Raw genomic sequence first — 25,275 nt, 5'->3', positions numbered from 1 at the left:
GTAAATTCTGTTCGAGGAAAAGCCCTGCAATGGCAGTTATTTAAATTACAGGCAGATGATGATAGGGAACTCCTGTTGTACAATAATGTTTGCTGACTCAGCAGAAGTCAATTTTTAGAAAGATTTCTTGCATTAATTAACGATATAAAAAATTTTCTTGACGAAAAAGGAGATATTTATCCACAATTGAGTGATAAAAGATGGTCGTTACTTATCATTTTTAGTAGATTTCTGTACGAAATTAAGTAATTTAAATTTAGAGTTACAAGGTAGAGATAAAAATTTAATTGACATGTTAAGTTCAATAAAAACTTTCCAACAATACTTACTTTTATTAAAAGAAAAATATAAATGACCGCGAATTTAGACATCTCCCATATTTATTAAAATTTTTTGAACAAAATCAAGAAATGCTTCGCTATGATTTAAAGGAATTTATTTGTGAAGTAGAATTAGTTGAGGAAGAAATAAATTCAAGATTTAAAGATTTTAATAAAATTGAAATGATTGTATCTTTTATCAATAATCCATTTCAAGAAAACTAGAACATCACAGAAATTTCCACATCAAGCAGCCCACAAATAAAATTAGTGGGCTGTTTGATATAAACCAAGCTGAAGTAGAACTTGAGATAATAAACATTCAGAATAGTTTACATTTAAAATCAATAAACAATGAAGTCATTTGGAAGTATGCACATGAAAAATTCCCAATATTAACTGATATTGCGCGAAAAATTCTGTTGTGTTTCAGATCGACATACTGTCAGAATCCGCTTTTTCAAATATGACAGTCATAAAAAATCAATCAAGAAACCAAATTACAAATGATCATTTGGATGATTGTCTGCAATCGGCCACTTCTTCATATCAACTTGACTATGAAAATATTGCGAGGTCCAAACAATGCCAAATTTCACATTAACTTGGTTTTTTTTGTTTTTTTTTAAATCAACCAGCATTTTCTATAAGTTGAGTTTGTAATCAATCTGTTGTTCTGTTGTTTTTTCTAACTTTGGTTTTCCAAAATAGACAAATAACTATTTTATTCCAATTTTTTTTTTTTTTTTTTTTGTTGTATTAAAATAATTAAAAGTGATAAATAAATTTTTAAATACACAAATAAAGTTTTTAGTTGTGTATTTTTTTTAGTTGTTTATTTGTGTGTAATCAGATTGGGGGAATGTGATCTATATAAGAGAGTAGGTCGCCGAATAACTTTTTATAGAAAAGTAGCTCGCGTAATAAAAATGGTTGAACACCACTGTCACAGATCTTTCTTTTGCTATCTATTCCAGTTATTTCTCTAGAAAGAAAACATTTATAAACAGAGGATACTCCTCTCATCTTACTTGTCAATTTTTTCATGGAAGATTTTAAAGACAATCTCTTGATTCAGCCCCCCTCAAACCTGTCTATTTAAGATGATGTTTTCTATTTAGTCTCATGACTCAGACCTCTCTCTAGAATCCAATTCAAAATAGAAAAAAGAAACTAATAATAGTCTAGCTTTTCTAGACACTAGTCACCTGCCTACCTAATTGTGATGTCTTTTTCAGTATACAGGAAATCCACTCGCATAGACATATTAAAAACTTTCCTATCAGTCTCTCCACACCTTAACAATATGGTATCACTAAAATACTAACCAACAGAGCCCATAACCTTTAAGTGAGGCCTCTCTTGCAGCAGAACTCAATTACACATTTTTTTTTTTTTTTTTTTTTTTTTTTTTTTTTTTTTTTTTAAATGTAATGACTACAGTTCTTTCAGTATCAAAAACACCCTCTTCCTCCAAACCCACAACCTTCTCTTCAGGAAGATTTTAGTAATGCCATACCATTCCCTATGTCTGAAGCACATAAAAAAAAAAGCCAGAATCTTTAAGAAATACAATCTTGGCATAACTTTCAAGTCCCCCCCCCCCCCTTATCTGCTCTATTAAAGACAAACTAATTAGTTTCAGGTTATATAGAGTTTGGTTCCTGCAAGTTGGCTTACTATGGACAGACAAGACTGGCTACCATCTGCATCAAAGAACATAAATCTGCAGTGATGACTATGGTCAATCAGGCCTTGCAGACCATGCTTTAGATATAGCTCACAGAATCAACTGGAACAGACCACCATGTTCTAGAAGAGAAATACTGTTTTTAGAATCTTCTGCTGCTCTTAAAAACCAACCCAATTTGAATAAATATGGTTGGTTTTTCCCAAAATATGGGAAACACTAATACTTTGAGATCGCAGTTTACATCTTAAACTGCCACCAGGTGCTCTACCAAGCTAGGATTAGTCTTCATCCATGTTTCACTTAGTTTGTGTAGTTTCCACCACCGTTTTTCCCAATAGTAACCCTACCAGAAGGTAATTTATTTCCTACATGCTCCATTGCATACACTACATGTAGCTTCCAAGTACTGATTAACATTTATATTTTTACATCTCTAAGTATGTATTCTGCACACAATATCAGTAATTTATGTTATTATTCTAGTCATTACAATGACTAGAAGTTGATCTTATGGCAAAATTAAATAATTCTGAGTAATACTTTTGGATAAGTCTGTTTTGACACTGGCTACTCATTTCCAGAAGTGATGACGTTGTATTAGGGACATCCAGATGGAGTCCAGTAGCTGACAGTCGTAAAGTAAGTGATCGACAGACTGTTGAAGGTGTGGACAACAAATACATGATAGTGATTCCAGAATATGGAATCTGTGCAGGTAGTGTCTTAATTTTCCATGTCCCATTAGTAGTGTGGTCAAACCTGGAGAGATGGAGTGTTTTTTCAGCTAGAGTCTGCTTCTGATATTTGGCAAGAATTCTTTTGCTGTTAATCCATACATGTTTTCCATTCTTCTTCTCACAAGTTTAGGCTTATTTCTTCTGTAAATATTTTTACAACAGATTTTGAGTACTTTTGGTAACTTGCTTCTAGCTATTTATTTATAGCCACTTCTTTAGCCAGCTGATCTGCTCTCTCGTATCCTGCTACCCCAGCATGCACCTTCACCCAACAGAACTTTATTTCTCATCCCTCTAAAGTGAGATTCCTAACCAGATTTCTTGCCTGTTCTATTAACACTAAATGCTTCTTTTGTTTTTTATGCCATCTATAGTGCTTCTACTGTCTCTTGATGAGAGGTATTGAGTTGTAATTCCCAGAGATATACAAGTGAATAAACTCTAGAAAGTTGTTCTACTTGGTTGTTGGAATAGAGAGGGATGCAGTCTAGAGCAATGTTCTTGTATAATGGACTGTCAGTCATATGCAATGAAAGAACTGATGTTTGGGTTTGCTTCCGTCAGTGTGTGTGTGTGTGTGTTTTAAAACATAGATTTAATGACTTAAAAAACCGAGATAACTTATAAAGATTTTAATGAGAATAATACAACTAGTTTTGGCTTATAACAGCCTTCCTCAGGTATTCATAAAGGAAAAGAATAGTAATAAACATTGAAGTATCTAAAACAACTGGAAATTACAGGTAAAAAGTACCACACATAATTGATACATAAACGTATTTTTTCAAGTTGTTCTAACAGGCGTGCCATTGTTTATTGCAAGTGTGCGTGCAGGCTCACATGAACGCCAATATTGAATAACTGCAGCATGGCTATCTGGGATGTTATAACTCAAATTGTTGTTTAAGTGGACAGGGTTTAGCAGGATTTCCCTCGATTCTAAAATTTTTCTCTCAAACTCATCATCACAGCAAAAAATATTTTCCGATCTATCCCAGCAAATGGAGTGGCTTTGTTGATCATCATTAGGATTATTTGAAAAAAGAACATGACTGGATAACACACACACACACACACACACACACACAGAAATCATTACTTTCAGAGCTTTCCTTCTTAATGTTTTCTTAACGAGGCCACCTACTGTAGTGAAGTGGATGTTCGTAGCAATTTGGATCAATGTTGGAATTTGTTATATTTTCCAGAAGTAACTTCATATATAAGAGAATTCTTGCATTTTCAGATAAATTGGAGTTAGACTAGCAATAATGCAAGTTGCCATGAAAGATATTGTCCTGTATCCTTCAATTTGTATGGCTATAAGGCATTGAACTCCACCTTTTTTTCAGTTTTTCTTAGATTTCAGTGCATATTTCCAAGCAGGTGCAACATAAGATATCAATGGTAGTATAGCTCTAGTATATACTATTTTCAGCACTCAGCTGCCCCAATTTATCCTTGCCAACTTAGCTAGAAGGGTTACTATTTGTTAGTTTTTTTTGGCAACATATGAGACGTGCTTGAAGGTAAATTTTTTCAATCATTGTTACTTTTAAGTATTTTAGCTCACTGGCTACCTCAAAGTTTAGGAAGACCATTACATGTTTTGATTTTTTATTCCCCTCTTCCCTTATGCAAGATGTGGCACATTTTAGACAGTGTGCTATTGCAAGTAACTTTCTTCTCACGTGCCCACTCTGCAATTTCAAAATGTTCTTCGCAGGCTGTTACTTGTAATTGTAAGCAGTCACATCCCTGAATCATTATCATTGCATCAACAAAAGCTATGACTTTACTTTCAGTAGTGAAAGGAAGTCTTAATAAATAATCACTCTTTTGTGTGTGTGCGTGTTTTACACCTCATATTGTACTCCCTGACAATGTCTCTGTAATCAAGATGAAATATTAGAAGAGTTAAATATGATTTTTAATCCTTTCCCAGTGTTGTTTCACTCCATTAAACTTCTAACATGACTTGCCACCATTATTAGCTGTTTTTCTTAATTTTCAGAGATGGCTACATATGAGATTCATTACTTATGCTGCTGTCTAGATCTCCATGAAGAACCCAAATTTTTCATTTTATGTCAATTGCCTTCTCTATGACTGGAAAAATTGCTCCAATTCTACCCTCTAGTAGAGCAATGTTCAGTATATAAATGTATAATACCAACATGTAACTTCTATGGGATCATAAGACTAACATGTCTCGTTTTCTCAATTTTAAAATTTGCAAACATTACTATAAATAAAACTGCCTTCAAGAAATCTTATTTAGCATTGGGTATCCTGTGCTCCTTTCTTTCCCTGATCACTATTACTCAAATAAAAACACCTTCCTTGCTTCTATAGTAACTCTCAATGTGACAGTTCTAGTTCAAATTCTTTGCCATTGCTAACTTATGTTTATGGTGGTTATCTTTCACATGTACGAAGGTCGAGTTTTATTCCAATAGATTTTTGCTGTTTGCTCTGGAATCAATGTGAAATCAGCAGGAACCTTGCTTATCATGCATAACTCCAGCAGGCATGATTGTCCATTCATGTTGCATTGCAGACCATCTGAGAAAACCACTCCCGCAGCCACATTTCTGAGAGAATACTTAGGGGAGAGGAAACAAGTGACCAAACTGATACACATAGCTATGATATTCACCACCTGTGTATAGTACAGTTTGTGTTTATCTTGTTCATTCTCAACCTTCACATTTTCCTGCACCCACAAAAAATACTAATGTGTTCAACACTGCAAGATTAGATAATTACAGTGTACATAAACTTACCTAACATCCTGATTCTATAAATCAAGTTGCATAAATTCATCACTTCTGATTGATGAATATTACATGTAATAATTTGGCATCATTCTAATTTCCAAGAAGGCAACATTTTCTCTGTCAATCTTAATGACAGACTGTATGCCAAAAATTGGGACATTAAGAATACTGTTTAATTATATAATTTATTAATGTATGCTAAGCTACAATGGGGTACTTAAGGGTCAAAGCTGTATAACTGAGAGGAGACCTCCACATAGCCTTTAAAGGATGCGGAGAACCGACAGGGCTTCTGACCTAATTTCCAATCCTCACCTTCTCGTGGTGCACCCTGTTGGGTAGCTACTGGATACTGAACGAACGAGGATAGGCTGGCAATTTGGGATTTAACCGACCAAATTGCATTCCTATTGGTTAAACCAAAATACAAAATGATGGTAGAACATGACAAAATTTCATGCCAGTTGGGGCATTGCCCGGTTAAACAAGGCCCCCGTTGTTTTCGCCAGGGAACCAGGGCGAACAGCGAAAAGTCAGCTACTGGAACAAATCTGAAAACACACCCCAACTCAAAATCAGAGTTAAATATCGGTACTATCAACATAAGAAGCATGAATGGCAAAGAAATAGTGCTAGCGGAGGAATTAGATAAGTGCCAGATCGATATAATAGGGGTGACTGAAACAAAAAAAGACAAAAACTGTCAAGATCTTTCTGAGCACTAAATACAAAATGTTATATATTCAGGCAATGACAATCAAGGAAAAGAAGAAGTAGCCATAGTTTTCAACAAAAAATATGAGGCTCATCTTCTTGAATGGCAGGCAGTGTCAAGTAGAGTGATTTGGGCAAATATTAGAATGGGGAACTGAACAATGAGACTTATTTGTGCCTATGGTCCCACAGAAGGTTCTACTAAGGTAGAAGTGGAAGAATTTTTTGAGGTTCAAGAGAACGCTACTGACACAATGAAAAAGGAAAAGTTGGTCCTTGTTGGGGAACTAAATAGCAAAGTAGGAAGTGATTGTCAGACATACAAAAATGTTTTGGGAAAATTTGGAGAAAAGCGCAAAGCTAATAATAATGGAAAATACCTGTTGGATTTCTGCTCAGGACATGGACTGGTTATTACTAACACCATGTTCCAACATAAAAATGTGCACAAATTCACATGGAGAGAAGAGGCTAGGAATAAGAAAAGTCTCATTGACTATGTTATTGTTGATAGTGATGTTTTCTCCCTGGTGCAGGACACCAGAGTGTACAGAGGATTTGAAATTGGAAGTGATCACTATTTAGTCTTAAGCAGGATAAAATTGAATTTCATGTTGAAAAGAATAACATGTAAGAAAGTTTTAAAGCGAATAAAAGTTGAGCAGCTCTCAGATGTGAACTGTAGACTAAAATACAGAAATATTATTGAAAAGAAAATGAAAGAGTTTGAGAACAGGAATCAAACCTTGGAGATTCAGTGGCAAACTCTGAAGGAAACATTGATTGATTCTGCCAGAGAGGCATGTGGTGAGGTTGTCTGCAAGGATAAAAAAATCAGAACTCCCTGGTGGACACAGGAAGTTAAAGAGGCAGTGAAGGAAAAGAAGAAAGCATATCAAAAGTTCCTGGCAAACAAGTCAGCTTGTGCTCTTAGAGAATACAGAGACAAATATAAGAAAGCTAAACACTGTGTAAAACTTGCTAAACAAAAGTCATGGGAGGACTTTGGCAAGAACATAGAAAATAAATATCAAGAAGGTGGCAAAATATTCTGGAGGTTGTTGAAGAAGCTTAGGAATGGAGGAAAGAGTGCTGTAAAAGGCGTTAGAAATGATAAAGGTGAAATGAAAACAGGAGAAAAAGATATCCTTGAAGTATGGAGTAATTACTTTGAAAATTTGCTAAATGAAACAAGCAGTGATGCCAGCACAGTGATAAAAAACACTGACCAGGCATGCAGTCAGGAATACATATCCATACTTGAAATAGAAAAAGGCATCAAATCCTTGAAATGTGGAAAGGCAGCAGGAGTAGATGATATTCGACCAGAAATGCTGAAGTATGGTGGTATAAAAGTCTTACATTGGCTGCACTGCATAGTTCAGAATGCCTGGACAGAGGGACAAATTCCCAATGATTGGAGTAAGGCTCTGATAGTACCTACATATAAAAGGGGAAATGAAACTGAATGTGAGAATTACAGAAGTGTATCCCTATTGAGTGTTCCTGGTAAGATATATGCAAGTATACTTGAGAAATGGTTGAGAAGAATTGTGGAAGAAAAGCTTGGTGAAGAAGCTGGATTCAGGTCAAATAGAGGCTGTCAGGATCAGATCTTCACTTTATGACAAATAGTGGAGAAATCATGGGAATATAACAAAGATCTGTATTTAAGTTTTGTCGATTTGGAAAAGGCATATGACAAGGTGTCAAGAGAGAAGCTATTCAATACGCTACAGTTATCTGGTGTCTATAGGGCATATATCAAGCAATACTTAGTCTTTATTTGAGTTGTAAGTCAGCAGCTAGAACTGAAATAAAGGAAGAAGGTTTAATGTTAAATCTGGTGTGTGACAAGGATATACATTATCCCCTCTGTTATTCATTATCTATATGGATCACATTTGAAGGAAAGTGGTATTAAACATGATATCAAAATTGGAGATGTTAATGTCAGTTCTTTGCTTTATGCAGACGATGCTATACTTCTAAATAAATCTGCTACAAGTCTGCAAGATTCTCTGACTAAATTGAATAACTGTTGTAATAGATATGGTATGAAGGTCAGCAATAAAAAGACAAAGACAATGAAAATAGGCAGAATCATTGAAAATGTCAACTGTGTTGTGAATGGAGAACCTGTGTAACAAGTAAAACATTTCGCCTACTTAGGCACAATTTTTAGTGAAGATGGTATATTAAATATGGAAATAGACAACAGAATTAACAAAGCTGGTATGGTAGGAAGTCAACTGAATAAATTCATAAATACACTAATTTAGTCGGAACACTAAATTAGTGTATACAAGACAGTGTTCAAACCAGTTTTAACTTATGGATCTGGGAGCTGGGTCAGAAGTAAAACACTTGACTAAAGACTGCAGATATGAGAGTCCTGAGAAAGATTATAGGCATGAACAGATGGCATCAATGGCAATATCATATTAAAAATGAGAATATTAAAAAATAACTTGACATTGTCAGCATCCAGGAATGTGTTAGCAGAGCTAATCTCAGGTGGTATGGTCACTTAAACAGAATAGGCATGGAAAGATTAGCAAAACAAATGTTCTCTGCCAAGTTGGCAGGAAAATGACCCACAGGAAGACCAAGATATAGGTGGATTGATACGGTACAAAGTGCCTTAGACGATAGAAACATAAGATCTGGTAATGTTGGAGTCTTGACAAGTAACAGACTGATTTGGAGGAAAATTGTAGATAGGAATTTAGTAATGATGTAAATTTTTCATGTAGTACTATCATATCCTGTACACCCCTTAAGGGTACATGGCAGGAATTTGATGATGATGATGATATGCTACAATTTTTTTTTTTTTACTTGTCTTCTTGCAAGTGCACAACAGATTCCATTCTCCATATACCTTAATTGTTGTTTAATTTTTTAAAATTTCTAACTGTGTTATGTTGATGATCCAAGATACATGAATCCAAATATCCACAGTCAATTTTCATTAAATATTTTTCAATCATGTCTGTGTTACTTATATAGAATTATATCTTAAGGCCATCATCCCTTAGAGTAGCAAATTATGTATGAACTGATTTGGTGAAACAATTAGTTTCTCCTGCAAGAAAAGCTTCAGACGCTATCATAATAATTTCCAAAATTAGATTCTATGTAATTTATATCATTCTGGTATTATCTTACTGAATGCAAGATCTGCATTTGTTCACATTTTTAAACAACTTTCCTGTCTACACTAATATTTCAAGATCCTATATAAAGGGAAAAAAAAAAATAGGTTATTCAAACAATCCTGACAAACCTTGTGTTACTTCACTCCTAATATCCTGGCTTCTCTGAATTCTATTTTCTGTCATCATTCAACTAATTTCTTGCATCTTGCTCAGAGATCAAATCTTATTTACTGAATTTTAATCAGCATGCCTTGCTAAAATCCAAATCAATCACATCGTAGCCATTATCTTAGTCTATCTCACTCACCATTTCTTTGTAAGACAGCAAAAGTTATAATTACACAGTGCCATGCTCAACAAGTGATTCCTACCATGAATATCCTGCATATGATTACCATTTATTTTCCATTTCTCTGTCAAGAATGCAAGACTTAAATGGTCTAATTTTCTCCACTTTTTTGATGACCCACCCTTATGAAATGTAACAAGGCTTGCAAAGTTCCAATTAGAAAGGAGTATTCCCAATCATAGAAAGGCACTATAAAATGATCAAATGTAGATTTATTAATCTTGAAATGCATTTATTTATTGATAGAAATGATACATCTCCTCTGGCAGTAAACTCTACATCCAACCTTATCAAAGTGCCAAGTAATTTAAGATTTTTTTTTTTTCTATATATATATATATATATATATATATATATAAAATGTTTATTCACCCAGTTAGCTCCAGGTTTATTATAAAATTTATCCTAAGAATAACCTCCAGGGAGTGACTTACTGAAGGAAGCACATATCACCAACTGTTACACCTTTTCCTAACTTCATTCCCAATATGTGCACTCACCACTCCAAAGACAATACATTCTCATCATGCACTGCTCTATGAGAGAAAAGTCTTACTTGACCACATTCACTCAACTTCAACAGATGTCTTTTCATCCTCTCCTACCCTCCATCAAATAAAAGTTTCTACCTACTGGTATCTTATGATCATTTCAAGAGTTTGTAAATCTCAAATCAATGCTTATTTAAGTTAAAGGATGTTACATCCCATATTGTTTCTTAGCCGAATATAGAAACTATATAAAGTTCGGCGATTCCAAGCGTAATCAAATACCTGGATAGTGCAGCACCTGACCCAAACAGAACTTACATCCCTTCTATGATGCAAGTTCTGTTTGCTACAAACTTGGTATTAACTAGGTCTACCTACTCACTGATGAGACCTCAATAAAGGTTGAAACCAGTCTGGGTAGTGACCTTCTCTCATAATGTAGAACAGTAATACAGCTCCTAAGAGCTAAGTTCACATTATGGGTAAATACCAAGAATAATGATCGGAGCTTGATCCACCCTTACTATGTGTTGCCTCAGTTTGCACTACCAAATGGGTCAGGTGCTGCACTATCCAGGTATTTGCTTATGCTTGGAATCGCCGAACTTTATATAGTTTCTATATTCGGCATGAAACTCTGAGTTTTTTTTTTATTCGGCTAAGAAACAATATGGGATGTAATATCCCTTAACTTAAATAAGTTCATGTCGCTGAATTGAAGCCTTTGGCTCTTCATATAATTAGCAATCAAATCAATGCTCCTTTTTCTCATGTCTGCAGTAGATAAATTCTCAAACTATCTTCATAATCTGTAGTCCGCAATCACGATATCATCTTAAAACACTCGCCACTGTATGACCATCACCACAGATACCAGATCCACGCACAATAGTCCAAGTGAGGTCATATAAAGGTCTTGTAAAGAGCCAAAAACTGTTATATGTCAAGATTCACTTCTGCAGTGAAACTCATTTTACTATCTTTGCTATATGATCCTTGAATTAAAACTATCTACTCAAAGATCTAAGACTGATCAATTTCCTCTAGCATAATTCCATTGAAGTGTATAGCTCTACATTTACGTACACTAAACTGACAGCTATTTTCATTATATTCTACTATTCCAGCTTATTCAAATCATTTTGCAAGTATTAGAATGTCAGTTGCACTCCTGATTACCCTACTTATCTCCACAACATCAGCAAATAGCATTTGACATGTGACATTCAGCTATCATTGTTAATGTAATGAAGAGCAATAGATCAAGGATCGATCCATGGTACACCAGTGGTCACCTTAAATATCTTGCAGACTAACATTCCCAACAACGCTGATGTTTGTCAGTTCTATCAGTCAGCCATCCTCTTATCCATTATTTTTTATAATCCTTTTATTTTTATAATCCAATCCCTATTCTCCAACTCATGCAATCTTCAATGCTATATTTGGTCAAAAGCCTTCAGTAAATTCCTAAGTTTCATGATGTATCCATATCCATTCTTCTTGTCAAACTTATCAGGAATATTAAGCAAGTTGCTCAAAGTTCTATTAGTAAACCCATGCTATTCATTGCAAAGTACAGATTTTGTGTCAACTCATTTCTTTATGAGAGCTCTTACCAACTTTTCCAAAAATTTCACCCTCATTGTAGAGATACTGATTAGGTTGACAGATCAGTTGTTGCAACACCCTTGTACAATGGGATTATACATTATTTCAAATCCTGTGAAATCACCCTTGTGTTGAGACCAAATTATATCTTCGTTTAATTTGAGGATAGAAAACATCAAATTTATAAGTGGTCTAAACCTAAGAGTTCAGACAACTTATACTCTCCACGTGTTCTATCCATTTTCTCTTAGGTCTTCCCAATGGTCTTTTTCCTTCTACTCTTACATTTTGAGGAAACCTGTTAATAGGCATTATGTACACACCTTGCTTGGAAAGAAGTCAGACACCCTCACGGGCAAGGTGCATTGTGCCATGTAATGAGTCATGTATTTGTAGCTGGAATAAATTGTAAGAATATGATGCCCCCAAGTCAGTTTAAGTGTTCAGGTGAAATGGCTGCAAGAAGGAAACTGACAGTTTGGAAGAGGTGTTGTGATAGGATACCATGTTGCATGTCTATCTTAGGTCTCAGCATGACACTGTTCAGCAAACTGTTGACAAATTGAGCCATCCCGGGTTAACAATCAGTGATGATACCACACTGAGATGAAAGCACAGTTCAACTGAAACTGCTACCTGCAGTGGAAGACCCACCACACTCACCAAACATGACTGTAGGGTACCCTGAAGGATAATATATAAAAATTGCCATTTGTCAGCTGACACATTAAATGTCAAGTTCCAGGCATTGACTGGAACATGTATCTCCACAAAAACATTCAGAACTGAGGCTGACAAGATGGGTTTCCATGGTAGTACCACGATATGCAAGTCCTACATTACCCAAACCAAAATGAAGTATCATCTTCATTGATGCAAAGAGCACGTACTGTGGGATGTGGAAGCTTGGAAAGCTGTGTTATGAGGCCACGAATCACACTGCATCCTCCACCAAGCATATGGATGGGCGTGAGTGTAGTGGAAGACCAGTGAATGTCTCTTACCAGAGAGCATAACCCCAACTATGAAATTCGGAGGTAGCAGTGTGATGGTATTGTCTTGTTTTCCCCTGGTTTGGCTCTAACCTCCAGCAGGAAGAATGGTCCCAAATTCTGAATGATCAATACCGTATGCTTGTGAAACATATGCCTGTACGATTCTTGCAGTTATTGTAGCAAAAGAAAGTCCTACATCTTAAGGTGGGCACCATGGCTGTTCCTCACACTATGGTGTCTGATGAGTTCTTTCCAAGCAGTGCATTTCCATACCACTGTTTTTTTTTTTTTTTGTGATGTTACTGAAATATTGTAGTGCAATTCTTCTGATATCCTAATTGGTTTTCATTTCAGTCAGTTTCATTTATTTTTCTCAAACACTTGGACAATCTCATCTAAATCTATCACCTGAATCTCATCCACAGTGACAAAAGTTATTTCACATTCATTCCTTCTTTTGGGATGTCTTTAGCTTGCAAAGACAGTTTTCTTTTCATACTCTCACAGGTTTCTGTATAACAATTATTTACTATTAATCCCACTATTTTTTTTAATTCTAGGGATATATTCCAATATTGCATAATTGAAGTATTTTTAAATGCTCCCAATGCACAGTCGATCTTTTCCATCTAACAACCAATATTATGAGATGGAACCTATATTTTGCACAAGTTATCCTCTCTTAAATGTCTTCCAGTTAATACTTCTTTTCTTACACCAATGTTATAATTTTGATGGTTTAAGAAATACTTTAATACTATACTTCGTGTTGTTAATATAATCATTTTAGTTATATATCTCTTCTTCTTCCTATCATGGAATATAAGCCATTTGGCCTGTTCCAGTCTCAATGCCATCTCTTTCTTGGTCTTCCGATTCTTCTTTTTCCACTTATTTTGTATCTGTATAATATTTTTGGGTGCTTAAGGGTCAAAGCTGTATAACTGAGAGGAGACCTCCACATAGCCTTTAAAGGAATGTGGAGAATCGACCAGGGCTTCTGACCTAATGTCCAATCCTCACCTTCTCATGGTGCACCCTGTTGGGTATCTACTTGGATACTGAACGGACAAGGATGGGCTGGCAATTTGTGATTTAGCCGACCAAATTGTATTCTTATTGGTTAAACCAAAATATAGAATGATGGTACAACATGACAAAATTTCATGCCAGCTGGGGCATCGCCCGGTTAAACAAGGCCCCCGTTGTTTTAGCCAGGGAACCAGGGCGAACATCGAAAAATCAGCTACTGGAACAAATCTGAAAATAAACCCCAACTCAACATCACCAGAGTTGAAGATCGGTACTATCAACGTAAGAAGCCTGAATGGCAAAGAAATGGAGCTAGCTGAGGAATTAGATAAGTACCAGATCGACATAATAGGGGTGACTGAAACAAAAAAGACCAAAACTGGTGAGATCTTTCTGAGCAATAAATACAAAATGTTATATTCAGGCAATGACAATCAAGGAAAAGAAGGAGTAGCCATAGTATTCAACACAAAATACGAGGCTAATCTTCTTGAATGCCAGTCAGTCTCAAGTAGAGTAATGTGGGCAAATATGAGAATGGGGAACTGGACAATGAGACTTATTTGTGCCTATGGTCCCACAGAAGGTTCTACTAAAGGTAGAAGTGGAGGGATTTTTTGAGGCTTTAGAAAAAGCAACTGACACAATGAAAAATGAAAAGTTGGTCCTTGTTGGGGATCTAAATAGAAGAGTAGGAAATGATTGTGAGACATACAAAAATATTTTGGGAAAATTTGTAGAAAATCGCAAAGCTAATAATAATGGCAAATATCTGTTGGATTTCTGCTCAGGACATGGACTGGTTATTACTAACACCATGTTCCAACATAAAAATGTGCACAAATTCACATGGAGAAAAGAGGCAAGGAATAAGAAAAGTCTCATTGACTATGTTATTGTTGATAGTGATGTTTTCTCCCTGGTGCAGGACACCAGAGTGTACAGAGGATTTGAAATTGGAAGTGATCACTATTTAGTCTTGAGCAGGATAAAATTGAATTTCATATTGAAAAGAATAACGTGTAAGAAAGTTTTAAAGCGAATAAAAGTTGAGCAGCTCTCAGATGTGAGCTGTAGACTAAAATACACAAAGATTATTGAAGAAAAAATGAAAGAGTTTGAGAACAGGAATCAAACCTTGGAGATTCAGTGGCAAACTCTGAAGAAAACATTGATTGATTCAGCCAGAGAGGCATGTGGTGAAGTTGTCTGTAAGGATAAAAAAATCAGAACTCCCTGGTGGACACAGGAAGTTAAAGAGGCAGTCAAGGAAAAGAAGAAAGCATACCAAAAGTTCCTGGCAAATAAGTCAGCTTGTGCTCTTAGAGAATATAGAGACAAATGCAAGAATGCTAAACACTGTGTAAAACTAGCTAAGCAAAAGTCATGGGAGGACTTTGGCAAGAATATAGAAAATAAATATCAAGAAGGTGGCAAAATATTCTGGAGGTTGTTGAAGAAGCTTAAGAATGGAGGAAAGAGTGCTATAAAAGGAATTAGAGATGATAAAGGTGACATGAAAACAGGAGAAAAAGATATCCTTGAAGTATGGAGTAATTACTTTGAAAAACTGCTAAATGAAACAAGCAGTGATGTCAGCACAGTGGTAAAAGACATTGACCAGGCATGCAGTCAGGAATACATATCCATACTTGAAGTAGAAAAAGCCATCAAAGGCTTGAAATGTGGAAAGGCAGCAGGAGTAGATGATATTCGACCAGAAATGCTTAAGTATGGTGGTATAAGAGTCTTACAGTGGCTGCACTGCATAGTTCAGAAAGCCTGGACAGAGGGACGAATTCCCGATGATTGGAGTAGAGCTCTCATAGTACCCATATATAAAAAGGGAAATAAAACTGAATGTGAGAATTACAGAGGTATTTCCCTACTGAGTGTTCCTGGCAAGTTCTATGCAAGTATACTTGAGAAACGGTTGAGAAGAATTGTGGAAGAAAAGCTTGGTGAAGAACAAGCTGGATTCAGGCCAAATAGAGGCTGTCAGGATCAGATCTTCACTTTACGACAAATAGTCGAGAAAGCATGGGAATATAACAAAGATCTGTATTTAAGTTTTGTTGATCTGGAAAAGGCATATGACAAGGTGCCAAGAGAGAAGCTATTCAATACGCTGCAGTTATATGGTGTCAATGGGGCATTATATCAAGCAATACTTAGTCTTTATTTGAGTTGTAAGTCAGCAGTTAGAATTGAAGTACAGGAAGATGGTTTAATGTTAAATCTGGTGTGAGACAAGGATGTACATTATCCCCTCTGTTATTCATTATCTATATGGATCACATTATGAAGGAAAGTGGTATTAAACATGATATCAAAATTGGAGATGTTAATGTCAGCTCTTTGCTTTATGCAGATGATGTTATACTTCTAAATAAATCCGCTACAAGTCTGCAAGATTCTCTGACTAAATTGAACAGCTGTTGTAATAGATATGGTATGAAGGTCAGCAATAAAAAGACAAAGACAATGAAAATAGGCAGAATCATTGAAAATGTCAATTGTGTTGTGAATGGAGAACCTGTGGAACATTTCAGCTATTTAGGCACGATTTTTAGTGAAGATGGTAAATTAAATATAGAAATAGACAACAGAATCAGCAAAGCTGGTATGGTGGGAAGTCAATTGAATAAATTCATATGGAATAAGAGAGAAATTAGTTGGAACACTAAATTAGCTGTATACAAGACGGTATTCAAACCAGTTTTAACTTATGGATCCGAGAGCTGGGTCAGAAGTAAAACACTTCACCAAAGACTAGAGACCACAGATATGAGAGTCCCGAGAAAGATTATAGGCGTGAACAGATGGCACCAATGGCAGTATCATATTAAAAACGAGGATATTAGGAAAGAACTTGACATTGTCAGCATCCAGGAATGCGTTAGCAGAGCTAATCTCAGGTGGTATGGTCACTTAAACAGAATGGGCGAAGAAAGATTAGCAAAACAAGTGTTCTCTTCCAGGTTGGCAGCAAAACGACCCAGAGGAAGACCAAGATATAGGTGGATTGATACGGTACAAAGTGCCTTAGACGATAGGAATATAAGATCTGATAATGTTGGAGTGATGACAAGTAACAGGCTGATTTGGAGGAAAATTGTAGATAGGAAATTAATAATGATGTAATTTTTTTTTTTTCATGTAGTACTATCATATCCTGTACACCCCTTGAGGGTACATGGCAGGAATTTGATGATGATAATATTTTTGGTAGTCTGCTGTTGTCCATTCGATTTAAATGTTCTAGCCATTTTTGTTTATACTGTCTTATGTAGTAATTAATTGGTTTGATTTTTAGGGATTGTAAGATTTCTTCATTTGTTTTGTGGTCCCACTTGGTATATCCAGCTGTTTTTCTGAGGAACTTCATTTCTGCTGTTTGAATTCGTTTTTCATGTTTCATTTTCATGGTCCATGTTTCGCTTCCGTATAGTAGAGTTGGTTTTGACAAGACATTATATAGTCTGATTCTAGTGTGTTTTTGTACCAGGGATGGCTTAAATATACTATTTATTATGCCATTTACTTTGACAAAGTTTGATATTTTAGTGTCTATGTCTTTTTCTTCTTCGTATGATAGATCACATCCCAAGTATCTGAAAGTGTTTACTTGTTCTAGTATTGTATTATCTATCACTATTTTACTTCTGATTGGGTTTTCTCCTTTGAATGCCATTATTTTTGTTTTTTCTTTGGATATTGTCATATTATATTGCTTTGAGATATCATTTAATGATTTTAATGATCTTTGTAAGTCATCTTCTGATGTAGCTAATACCATTTGATCATCTGCAAATAGTAGTGTATCTATCTTCATTTGCGGGGTCATTTGTATACCAAATGGGTTATGCTGTTTCCAGATTGTTAATATTTCATTTATATATATATACAGGGTGTTTGGGATAAATTTGACAGTTTCGTAAGGAAAAAGAAAATCTTCTTTGTATCTATTAAATTTAATGAATTGACAAAAAAACATTACAGGCAGAGTTAATTACAATACTATCAACAAGATTTACTCAAAATAACCACCATTAGCATCGATCACAGCTTCAATTCTGCTTCGGAACCTCGAACAAGCTGATGCTACAGTCTCCCTGGGAAGGGCCGCAAAAACTGTTTTAATTTTATCCATTAACTGGACTTTTGTATTACTGGAAGTGCGATTGGTGTCTTTTTCAACTGCGCCCCATACAAAATAATCCATGGGGTTAAGGTCTGGGGAGTTTGGAGGCCAAACATTTGGACTGGTGAAATCGTAGAAATTTTCAGACAACCATTTTTGACTTTTCCCAGAGGTGTGGCAAGGGGCCGAATCCTGCTGCCATACACACGGCCTACCATTGCCTACCCTTGTTATCCAGGGCTTGACTACAGTTAGCAACTCCACGAACAAAGCCCGAATTCCAATGCCAGGGTTCTTCAACACCTGTTCCTGCAGATTTGCGAGGAATTCTGCTGTACGAACGCAATCAGATCGTCTGCTAGGGATCTTTCTTCTTGCTACATCCTCGTAGTCACCATTGCAAGTCTCTAGTTCATGCCTGATTGTTTTTACTGTATTCAGGGAGCATTGGGCAGCAGTCGTAATATCCTTATTTTGATGGCGGGCACGAATCATCATGATACAAGTTATTCTCTTCCATGATTCAGGTGGGTTCCAGCTATCCATCCTTTCTGACATCTTGTATATGAATGAAGAAGGGTCCAAACTTTTAAATGAAGAGAAGTGTGTGTTAATACATGTAACTTACGGAAAAATATAATTAATTATAAATATGTCAAATTTATCCCGAACACCCTGTATATTGAAAAGCAGAGGTGAGAGGGTACATCCTTGTCGTACTCCTCAATATATCTTTCCATTCTGAGGTGTGATCTAATTTAACTGCTATTTTATTTCCTGTATATATTTCTTGAATAGATTGTAAAAGTTGGTTTGGTATGTTTAAATTGGTTAATATTTTAAACAATTTTTGTCGACTAATTTTGTCAAATGCTTTTTCATAATCAATAAACGCCACGTGTTTCTTTTTGAAATTCTCTTCTCTTTTCTATTAATAATTTTAAAGTAAAAATTGGATCTATGCATGATCGGCCTTTTCGGAAGCCATTTTGTTCTTCTAGTAATTTGTTTTCTACAATGCTGCTTAGTTTCTCTTTTAATATTCCTGCATATATTTTATATCCTGTATTCAGCAGGCTAATTCCCCTATAATTATTGCAATTGTCTTTATTGACTTTTTTATAGATTGGGATGACCAGTGCTTTTTTCCAAGAGTTAGGGGTTTTTCCGGACATCCAAACCATATTAAAAAATTTCAGAAGTCTTTCATTCACCTGCATTTTTGTATAGTTCTATATTTATATTGTCTTCTCCTGGCGTTTTCCTATTTTTCATCTTCTTTATTATATTTTTCAGTTCTAACATTGTGATATTTTCTGTTAGGTCATTCTTTGTCTTATAAAATTTTAATTCATTGTTCTCATCTGTCCAGAGATTTTGGAAATAGGTCACCCATTTTTCTAAATCTATTGTTTGTATTTTTATCTTTTCTTTTATTTCTTTATTCATGTATTTTATTACTTTATAGGTTTTGGGTTGTGGCTTAAATAAATCCTTTTCTAGTTCTATTACTAAATTGTTCCATCTTTCTCTATGTTTTTTCCTTACTTCTCATTTTGCAATTGCACTATTTCTTTTATACTCTATTTCTGCTTCTATTGTTTTGGAATTTAGCCATTTCTGGTAACTGTCCGTTTTGGTTTTTATTATATTTTCTATTTCTTTGTTCCAGTCGCGTAGTCCTCTTTTTCTAATCCATTTGTGCTTTATTCCTAAGGTTTCTGTTGCTGCTTTTCTGAGAATTTGTTTCAAATTTTCCCATTCATCTTCTATGTCACTTGATTCATGTGTGGTTTCTGTTTTTAAGTTTGTGCATTTTTGATATTGTAGTCTAACTTGAGGATCCTGTAATGAAGAAATTTTGTAGCTCGGCTGGTAAGAATTTTCAATTCTGTGTGTTTTTAGCCACTTTGGTTTAAAACGAATTTTTGCTGATACCATATAATGATCAGAGTTTAATTCAAAGCCTCGATATGCTCTTACGTCTAAAATTAACTCCGCTAATTTAAAATTTGTGATAACGTAGTCAATTACTGATTTGTATCCTCTGGCTGACCAAGTATATTTATGTATTTCCTTGTGTTTAAACATTGAATTCATTATTCTCATTTTATTATAAATGACAAAATCGCGCAATCTGCGACCGTTTTGATTACACGTATCTTCGCCAAATTTACCTATGTTTGTTTTGTATTTTTTGTTTCCTATTCTGGCATTTAAATCTCCTGCTAGCAGTAAATAGTCAGTTTTGTTTGTTTTTATCTATGGCATTTTGTAAATCTTTATAAAATATATTACTGTCTTCTTTTCCCTCTTCTGGTGCATATGCACCAATTATTGTTATGCGGCCTCTTAATGTCTTGAGTCTAATTTCTATTAGTCTTTCATTCAAATAGTTGTAATATACAATATTGTTCTTTAGGGATTTATGTACCATAATCATTATACCTGCTTTTGCTCGTTCTTTTTTTACCCCACTGTAGATTTGTATATAGTTGTTTGTTTCTTTTGTACCTTTTTGTTTTTTCTTTGTTTCTGTTACTATACATATCTTTATGTTAGCTTGGTTTAGTTGTTTATCAAGTTCTTCTTTGTGTGCAATGCTTCTCACATTCCATGTTGCAATCTTCATTATATGTTCCTTTTTCCAATTTCGTTTACCGTTTCCTGGGTTGTGGTCTTTTCCCTGACAGTCCGTCCGGCTTTTCTTTGCATGAAACTTTAAAGTATTTTGAATTTCCCCAGGGCAGGTTACTAACCTGTCGCTGGGTAAGTCCAGTGGTAGGGCTGCTACCTAACGTCTCTGGACAGGCAGATCTAACAGCATTTACTCTGTTAGGGTGTTAAGGTTATACTGCCCATACTCTGTCGCCAGTGCCTCGTTTGTACTTTTAGAACAGGATGGACCACGGGAAGGTGAGGTTGACATTTGAGTGGGAGAGGCTATGTATTGCGCTTCACCACCCCTTTAGTAATATATAAGTAAGGAAACGACAAATTCTAAGTCACTGACACCATACCAAAAAAATGCAGCTTGCCCATCAGAACAGGATGAGTTTTTTTTTTTTTTTGCTGCTCCCAAAAAAAAAAGTTGCCAACTCCCATTTTTTTTTTTTTTTTTTTTTTTTTTAAAGTAAAAAATAAAGGAGAAAATTTCAAGGAATAAAACCACTCCTAACAGCAATTTTAATACGATCACAATTACAGAATCACAATATCAAAATTTAAAAAAATTGTTTCATATGTTCATTGGAATACAACCTTGTAAAACATGCTGCCCCAAGCCTACATGTGCTTCGTTGATACCTAGAGCCAGCTTTCTGTATTCCTTTCTGATGTGGAAGTCTTTAGGTTAAGCAACCCTTATTTCAACATTACATAATTTTATTGTACTGTTTATGCATGAAGTATAATAAAATTAGTTTAATCCTTTATCCAAGTGTGAGCAAACTTTGTCCTGAAAGTATCTTCAGGACTGGGGTAAGGTGGTACCACCTTACCCCAGTCCTGAAGATACTTTCAGGCGCAAACTTTGGTTGCTCACACTTGGATAAAGGATTAAACTAATTTTATTATACTCTAACCAAGTGAAAAATAAACTTTCAACATCTTTCTCTAAATCCAGAGTAATTTATTAAAAAAGGGTGGCACACCATTTGGCAACTCCTATAGGTAGAGATGACCTGCTAATGCTTCTGCCTGGTATCTCCACTTGGGCCTGGCTACCACTGAAGAGACCTCAATAAAGGTCGAAACTAGTCTGGGTAGTGGCCCTTCCCTTAATGCATAACATTAGACATATCCGCAAGGAGATGTGTTTTACATTATAGGAGATACTGAGATAGGAGTGTTGGTTACTTGCTCCACCTTTGCAACGAGTTGCCCTGGTGTTGTACCACCTTACCCCAGTCCTGAAGATACTTTCAGGTGCAAACTTTGTTTGCTTACACTTGGATAAAGGATTAAACTAATTTTATTATACTCTAACCAAGTGAAAAATAAACTTTCAAAAAAATTTCAATATGCATGAAGTACACAATTTGTGAAAAACACGCAACCTTCTGTGAAAATCTTTCACTCACTAGGTTTTAAGTATCCATCTATGCAAATTTTGATAGGCAAGATCCTAGTTCCAATTAGCATTTCAGAGAACTACAACCACATAATAAAAGCTGATATAAAAACCTAGTGTACATTATTGTATATATGCATAATTCTTGAAGACTTATTCATAAATAAAAACTGGTATAACACTGTTCATTAATCTTACCTCTGTTGGCTAAATGTGAAGTAGGAGGTAATATAGTAGGTGGAAGATGAAGACTTGAGTATGGGTATGTCAATCCACCTAAGTGGCCATAAGAGCTTTGGCTAAAATATGGAGCAACAGGGGCTGAATGCTATATAATATTTACAAGAAAAATACATATTAAAATCAATGCAATTGAAAAATCATTTAATAAATAGACTAAAATGCAACAATGATATACTGTCCTTTAAAAATGAAATGACAAATCAGTGCATTTTTATAATGCAAAAAGAGCAGAATTACTAAAAATGTCGATTTAATAAACATGCTAATTGGAGAATTTTTAATGTAATCATTTTGAAACTGTGCAATTTCTCAGTAATCAGTTACAGAACTTCCTTGATTACCAAATAGAGAAATGGGAAACATGTTAGACTATTCACATTGTGGTACAGAAACTCAGGCTGATAGTCAACGGAAATTAGATGTGGGAATGAAATTAAGTAATCTCAATATTGTCTGTTACAGTAATATCACTGGAGGTACAAAACACATGCTCAAGCAACTTCAAATAGAATGTCGTAAAATTCTCCATATCTTAGAAAGATCTAAATATTTAGGTTTTTATTTATTTCTAAGAGTAGCTGCATATTTCAGAAAGGTAATGAATTTTTATTCTTGCTATAATGAAACATTGGTTGAAGGTTGCAGTAGTTCTAAGATAAGCTTTCAGTTTTATTTTCCAAAGGTTTCCATGCTGTTTTGTACATTTCTTTGGGGAGAATTTGTTACATGAGTAAAATGAAATGTTTAGCTTCTTTATGTATCAAAGCTAGAATGGAATCAACTAAAAAGTGGTTTAACAATGGTAATGATGGTGTTAATAGAAAGAGATATGTTTATATAGAAGATATTATCATAATATTAATCTTGTCGGCTGTGTGCCACTGTTAATATTTATAGAATTATTTGTATTATTTAATCTCTGTTGCCATTGTAATAATTAGATTTTTATATAGAGATGATCTCTGTTCAACAGTTTTTTTTTTTTTTATTTCCAAGTGTACGTATATATTTATTTATTTATTGTGCAAGGGTTCACTCCGAGTGATGCAATGACCGCTTTATACTATTTCTTTCAGAATCCAAATAAATCACTGACTCAAGACCAAAATACAAAATAAACACATTTAATATAACAAAAACAATATACATACACTTCAAACAACTTTATATAACTATAACAAACTACAGAATTAATTGGATCCAAGGCCTTTTAAAATAAACTTACACTTAAGACTAAACACTTTGTTTTCACAATGACAAAATGTTCATAGCCAGTTTCTCTGTCTGTTAAGGCCCTTTTCAGAAGATATACAACTTTATTCTTCATTTTCATGGGATCTTTTCTCATCACTGATGTAGTACACATTAATTCTTCCTGACTCAATTCTGTCTCTTTTTAGTAGAAATAGTTAGATCCAGCATCCTTAACACAGATGATACTTTCTAATCAGAGTTTTCTTGAACATTCCTTTAGAACATAAATAGCAATTTCTTCTTTTATTCACTAATGCTTATTGACAGTCTTAACTCTTCCACTTTAAAAAAATTCACAGTTCTATGATTCCCTTTTCGGAATCTACTACTAATCTTCCAATTAGCGTTTCCTCGAATATTCCTTTTAAAACATCTATAGCAATTTTTTTAAAAAATTTTCTTTTATTTATCAATACTTATTCCACTTTGAAACTTCATAGTTCCACGATTCCTTTTTCAGAATATGCTATTTATTTTTATGTGATAGTCGAAGGAAAATCAACAATTTCCCCTGAATCTAAATGTTTGCCGGACTGTGTTCTAATTTTCTCTCCGAACACTCTAGTTTACATCTGTTACTCTGACACTGAATGCCTTCCTTGCCAGCTGTCAATCACAGATCAAATGTCTCAGCGAGCATGCACACTCCATGAAACTGGCAAGCAAGAAGCTAGGTATAATGGCTGACATGCAAATTACTATTATTATTTGACACCTCCAGTGAGTCCAAAGACTCATTCAGGGAGGGCACCTGCTCTACAACTGTCCTAAGCACTCAATCCACCAACTGACTGCAACTACACCAACCACTGCCACTAATATTTCCACAGACAACACAAACATCCATACCGGGATTCGAACCCGCAACCTTTTGACTGGAGAGCGGATACGCTAACCACTTGGGCAGCCAGGCTGGCCATTACATTAGCGTAACGAGGATGTCTCTTCAAAACACAACACCTAATATTTTAAACTACTATAAAATTTTTTTAAAGTAACAACTATTCAATTCATGCAAGTACATCATTTTTTTTTTTTAACTTCTTTACATATCACTTTGACAAAATAATTTCAATAACTGGCACATTGCAAGTGCAGACAATGCATGTTATGAAACCAAAACTATTAAACATACTAACGTAAACAATACGTAAAAATATTCAGAATTTTAAATTATGATTATTTTTACAATGGCAATGTACCAGCTGGAATTATGTTTAAAACTATGTCCATCGTAAACAGGGTCTATGTATATGTGATTCTCCTACAGCAAATAGGCAATAAATTATGCTTTAATTCAATAAAAACTGAGTACATGAGTACATAAAGATATATTTTAGGAAAATTTAGAGAAAAGAGCAAAGCTAATAATAATGCCAAATACCTGTTGGATTTCTGCTCAGGACATGGACTGTTTATTACTAATACAATGTTCCAACATAAAAATGAGCATAAATTCACAATAAGAGAAGAGACAAGGAATTATTACAGCCTGTTATTGTGGATAGTGATGTTTTCTCATTGGTGCAGGACACTAGAGTGTACATGGGATCTGAAATTGGAAGTGATCACTATTTATCTTGAGCAGAATTAAACTAAATTCAGTATTGAAAAGAACAAGAAAGAAAATTTTACAGCAATTAAAAGTTGAGCAGCTTTCAGATGTGAACAGGAACCAAACC

At 34.8% G+C, this 25,275-nt stretch overlaps 1 protein-coding gene across 2 annotated transcripts in view; it reads right to left on the bottom strand.

The window, feature by feature from the left end:
* Window positions 1-25,275, bottom strand: part of LOC150096622 (protein LSM14 homolog B-like) — a 146,492-nt gene that overhangs the window by 65,489 nt on the left and 55,728 nt on the right. For both annotated transcript variants that reach the window (XM_090408341.1, XM_090408342.1), the window contains exon 3: window positions 22,295-22,424. In XM_090408341.1, coding sequence (XP_090264467.1) covers window positions 22,295-22,424 — 130 coding nt within the window. The remainder of the gene's footprint in view (window positions 1-22,294; window positions 22,425-25,275) is intronic.

The sequence above is a fragment of the Typopeltis vanoorti genome, chromosome 18, assembly GCF_054136105.1.
Source record: "Typopeltis vanoorti isolate ZY-2024b chromosome 18, IOZ_Tvanoo_1.0, whole genome shotgun sequence".
NCBI classification, from domain to species: Eukaryota; Metazoa; Arthropoda; class Arachnida; order Uropygi; family Thelyphonidae; genus Typopeltis; species Typopeltis vanoorti.
The sequence above is the reverse complement of the archived record's forward strand: the minus strand, read 5'-3'. Positions and strand labels throughout refer to the sequence as shown.